The 5,472-nt window shown below is 27.9% G+C and overlaps 1 protein-coding gene across 1 annotated transcript; it reads left to right on the top strand.

Annotated features, from left to right (window-relative positions):
* Nucleotides 1-2,604: 2,604 nt before the first annotated feature.
* On the top strand, nt 2,605-4,553 carry LOC103493636 (homeobox-leucine zipper protein HAT9-like). Its single transcript, XM_051087860.1, has 3 exons — nt 2,605-3,114; nt 3,822-3,901; nt 3,983-4,553. The coding sequence occupies exons 1-3, from the start codon at nt 2,713-2,715 to the stop codon at nt 4,284-4,286; spliced, it is 786 nt and encodes a 261-aa protein (XP_050943817.1). The 5' UTR covers nt 2,605-2,712; the 3' UTR covers nt 4,287-4,553.
* The last annotated feature ends 919 nt before the right edge of the window (nt 4,554-5,472 follow it).

Here is a 5,472-nt window from a genome sequence, read left to right as displayed (position 1 = left end):
TTATTAAAAATGATAATTGAATTATTTGGGAGTTTTCCTATTAATTCACCAACCGACAAGCTACCACACACCCAATCCTTATAACTAAGGTCAACTACATGGTTTTCCTAATTCAAACTTCACCATTACTTACTCCTCCATTTTAATCTTCTTCCCCAAAACATTGTCTTTTCCAATTTCCAAATAAATTCTTAAGTATCAATTGAATTCATAACGTTTCTACTTTCTACCTATGTATTCATTTGTATAATTGATTTTGATAGTTAAATTCATAGTTAATTACATGAACAAATTTTAATGTATTAATTTTATACTTTCTTCCAATTTAAATTTTAAACTTAAAATAATGTTAAAGTTAACCATTTAGAAACTAAATCAAGTATAGTGGAGTTTTTATTGTTTAATGATTGTCATGAAGTGTAAATTATTTATTATTTTATTATTTTTAAAATATCAAAAAAAAAAAAATAACTTTTAACTTAGTACGAATGGAGAGTGAATTTATTAATAAATCAATACTTTTTAACTTCATCTTTTTTTTTTCAAAATATAATTCTTTTTTTCTAAATCTACGAAGTATGATGAATCGATAAGTCTATCGAGATATCTCAATTAGGTTGACACATTTACGGTTTTTCTTTTTGTTTGTTTAGATTTAATTGGATGTTTCACATGACTACGAGAGATAGAGATAAACCAATCCATGTATATCCTAAAAGGTTACGTTTTCTTTTAGGAAGAGAAACCAATTTTATTGTATTAAGAATCAATTAAGGACCCCAAGTGTACTCGCTCCATACCTTGCCCATATTTTTGCTATGAGCCAAGAAATAATACAACCTAATGCTAAAAGGAAAGACAACTGATAACCCATGCTATATATATTACAATATATAATTTTTAAAATATATATATATTCTTTTTACTTTTCTTTTAATATATGCATCGATCTCTCATGCATGTTTTCTTATAAAGAAAAAAAAAAGACCTAATAATCATAGTTATGTTCACAATTTGTAAAATATTTTAAAGTTCAATCAACTGTATTACAAAACTTGAGGTATTTTTCGAGATGATTAATGTAAATAGATATTTGTTTATTGAATTAAGTAAGATTAGTAAAAGAAAGTATAATTTTATAATATATATATATATATATATATATGTGTGTGTGTGTGTGTGTGTGAAAGATCAAAGATGTGTAACGTATAAGACAACAAATTTATAATTTCATGATTCATGGGTTGTAGAAAGAAACGAGTGAATTTGTTTCTTTTCACCGAGGCAATGATGAAAAGGGAGCGTGATGAAAAGAAAAACAAAATAAAAGATGTTAGAAAAAGAAGAATATGATTTGAAAAAGATTAGTGCAAGAAGTATACGTTCAACTATTATTTTGGTCCTATGCTTTAAATTTGTTTAATTTTAGTTAAAATTAATCAAAATTTTATATTCGATATTTTCAATAAATATTTAATTCATTGTTATTATTTGTGTTAAAAAATTATTTTTGATACCTAAACTTTCACAAAACTAATAATTTAGCCTCTAAACTTTGTTATTTAATCTCTTACGTAAACAAAATTTAATGTCAATTTTTTAGTATTTTATGATGAAAACATTGTATTGTGTGACATTTTCAAATATAGCGTAATAAACCAACACATTTACAAAATATAGCAAACGTTCATATTCTATCATTGGTATGATAGACATTAATAGACTTCTATCGTCGTTTATCAATGCATTTAATGATAGAATATGATATTTTACTATATTTTGTAAACATTTTCAGCAATTTTGCTATCTTCAATAATTTTTTTCTAGTATCTTTTAAAATTATCGAGTCTCGAAGAAGTCTATTAATTTATTCATACAATAAATCACATTAAATTTTTACACATAAATTGATAATTAAAGACTAAATTATTACATACTAAATTGTTAAATTGTTATAAAATAAAAAATTGAGAAACTAAACTTTTTATTTTTTAACAAAAGTTGAGAACTAAATCTGATTCTTATCACTAATTTTTTTCTAAACTATAGTTAGTGACAGACTATTATAAGGGTAAAGTTAAGAAATTTGGATATGTAGAATAGAAGAGATAAAAGAATAAAGCATGACATTAAAAATCCAGTTGAAAGTAATAAATGTTAATTAAGAAAAAGTAAAAAAAGAAAATGCAATGAACCGGGAAGCCGACCCCGGTGCATGTACTACTACCCCATATGGTATATACCTAAGTATTAAAATAAAAACACAACTATACACTGTATTTTTAATTCCAAATTTTTTTTTAAAAAAAAAACTCTCAAAAAGGTAATTATAATTCAACTTTAAAATAAAAAATAAAAAAGAAATAAAAGAAATATTAAAAGGAAAAAGTTTCTTCTCTTATAATGATTATGCGTTCATTCTGTACACCCACAGCACACGCCTAATTCAAATCCATTCGCTCTTACAAGTCAACCGTGACACCAAAATCTATTTCCTTCAATTTCTCTTTTCTTTTAATAATAATAATAATAATAATAATAATAATAATAATTCAAAATTATTATTATTATTGGAATTTAATTCTCATAATTAGAGTCCCCACAATCCCATATTCCCAACCCTAAGAAACTTCCCCTCTATTTCTCCCCTTTATATTCCCCCCCTCTCAAGCTTACTTTCTTTTCATTTTTCATTTTTCATTTTGTCAAACAATGGATTCAGATTGCAACACGGGGCTTCTTCTTGGCCTAGGGAGGGTTTCCGGAGACGATATTAATGATTCTGTGCGGTCCGGTGTAGCCGGTGTTAATAAGAAGAAGCTGCAGGTTTTGAAGTTCGATGATGATATTTTGCCTTCTTTGACGCTTGGATTGTCGTTTGTTGTCGAGACTGCGACGGAGGAGGGATGTTCGGGTAGTCCGGTTTCGTCGTTTTCCAACTCGTCGGGGTTTAAGAGGGAACGCGCTGCTGGCGAGGATGTGGCGGAGACGGAGGAGTGTATGAAAGTGGGTGAGGAAGATGAAGATGGAAGTCCGAGGAAGAAACTTAGATTAACAAAACAACAGTCCGCCATTTTAGAGGACAATTTCAAAGAACACTCGAGTCTTAGTCCTGTAAGTTTTTTTTTTCCTTTTTTCTTTTTGCCCTTTTTCTTTTCCGAGGTTGAGTGAGAAATAGAGGAATGGATAATTGTCCTTTTTCCATTTTAAAAATAATAATTAAGATTTGTAATTTCCTTTTACTTCTTGATTATAATTTTAGATGATTGAGAAATTAATATGATAAAGTTAACTTATAATAAAAACTTATCCTTCTCTATTCTTTGAAAAAAAAGAATTCTTCCATCCAAAGAGCAAAATTAAGTTATTATTTTTTCCCTCAAATTTAATTTGAGAGAAATAAAATTGAATATATATACATATATATCAGACAAAATGTACTAATCGCTTATCCTACAATATGTTGTATTTAAAACAAAAGTTTATTTTATTAATAAGAAGATAAATAATTAACATAGATAAGATCTCACTTTTATTTTAAATACAACAATTATAGGGATACAATTAAACTCCATTTTTTGTGGTTTGTGATTGTAAATTTTCCATAAACAAGATTAATGCACCATTTAATAAGTTTCCATTTAATTTCTTATCCTTATATTCCATTTCTTTTTGCCACACTTATGTTTATTGAATAGAAGAAATATATAGGAAGCAATTAATTATGTTTAAATCCCTTCTTCATTAAATCTCTTTTTCAGTAATTTATTTCTCTTAGATTTTGACATCAATTAATCCATTTTTTAATCCCAACAAAACAGAAGCAAAAGCAGGATTTGGCTAGGCAATTAAACCTAAGGCCAAGACAAGTGGAAGTATGGTTTCAAAACAGAAGAGCCAGGTAATTAATTTTCTTAAAATGTTAAATTAATTTCCCAATTTGAGAACTATATATAATGAATGAAAAATAAATCCCATGCAGAACCAAGCTGAAGCAAACAGAAATGGATTGTGAATTACTGAAGAAATGCTGTGAAAAGCTAAAAGAAGAAAACACAAGGCTTCAAAAGGAACTTCAAGAAATTAAATCACTCAAACTAACGCCTCCACCGTTCTGCATGCAACTACAAGCCGCCACTCTCACCGTTTGCCCTTCATGTGAGAGCTCCATTTGTGGCGGCGGCAGCAGCGGCGGTGATGCATCTCCGGCCAATAACTTCTCAATTGGGTCAAAGCCTCAATTTCTCAAGTTCCCATTTAACCATCCATCGGCGGCTTGTAATTAGGCGGCAGCCTAATTTTAATTATAATATCATTAATTAAAATTGACCTGAAGACTGCTATTTTTCCTTGGGGCTTCTTGGTCAATATATATATATAACACTGATATTTATGTATTTAATATGTTATTATATGTACAAATATATTGTTGTGTTTTGAACACATTGGAAAAGATTAGGCTTTGTAGAAATCAAAACTATGAGTTATGACGACATACTTTGTATTTAAGTTTTCATTTTGGTGATATTAATAGTAAATTTTGTTATTGGTGGCGAAGTCCTTGTCCTTCATTAATCAATTTAGCTCGTCTAATTAGAGTGACATAATACCAATTAACTTTTAATAAAATTTAATTTATTTATACGCGTGATTAAGAGGAATGATCAGTTAAATAAATAATTGTTTAAAGAAAAGTGGACAGACTTTTTATTTTTTTAATTAAAAAAAAGTGAGACAAGTATCGACAAACCAGTTGGTGGGCTATGATTGGAATGAAGAAAAAGAATACAACAGAAGTAGAAACTATATGATTAAGAACAAAGATATACATTTATATATAATATATATTAAATTAAAGGATGTGGGAATTTGCCGACTTGATTATGTTGTATTTCCTAGATTGTTAAGATTGAATTTGACGACAATTAGGTGTCGGATTCTTGTGATTATTATTTAATAATTGTTCGTCATTATTGATTAAACAATTGAATTCTTTTCACCATAATTTAATCTAATCCAATTTGCTCAAGTATCTTACTTTTCGGAGCTAAATTCCTGTGGTTAATCATCGAACCCAACTGCCTTTCCTTTTTGGAAAAGAAATGAAGACTAATTGTGTTAGATCAATTTCATATCATTTTCCTAAGAAGGGGTGGTTCTTGTGTTAATCAAGTATGGTATCAAAGGTAATGAAACTCAAACAGAGATATTTCAATGGAATAAAAGAAAAAGGATCCAGATGCAAGAAAGGTAAACCTAATAAAAATCTATTATCAAAGGAAGATATTAAAGATCTCATTTTGAAAAGATTGAGAGACCTCGTAACTTTATAATTAGAAGAATTATAGAATAACTAGTAATTTGAATTTAATATTTGTTTAGTTGTTGTTAATTTAAGTTAATTAATATTTAATTACTTGTTGTGTGATTTTATGGTTATCCTTCAAAATAGAACATCCACTTCTTTTATCC

This window comes from Cucumis melo, chromosome 7 (genome assembly GCF_025177605.1).
Source record: "Cucumis melo cultivar AY chromosome 7, USDA_Cmelo_AY_1.0, whole genome shotgun sequence".
NCBI classification, from domain to species: Eukaryota; Viridiplantae; Streptophyta; class Magnoliopsida; order Cucurbitales; family Cucurbitaceae; genus Cucumis; species Cucumis melo.
This window is presented reverse-complemented; position numbering and strand designations above follow the sequence as displayed.

Bases quoted from the DNA above. Each gene is read 5' to 3' on its own strand.
- LOC103493636 (XM_051087860.1), top strand. From the start codon at position 2,713: ATGGATTCAGATTGCAACACGGGGCTTCTTCTTGGCCTAGGGAGGGTT. The intron at 3,115-3,821 runs GTAAGTTTTTTT...CCAACAAAACAG, and splicing joins AACACTCGAGTCTTAGTCCT to AAGCAAAAGCAGGATTTGGC. The intron at 3,902-3,982 runs GTAATTAATTTT...AATCCCATGCAG, and splicing joins TTTCAAAACAGAAGAGCCAG to AACCAAGCTGAAGCAAACAG.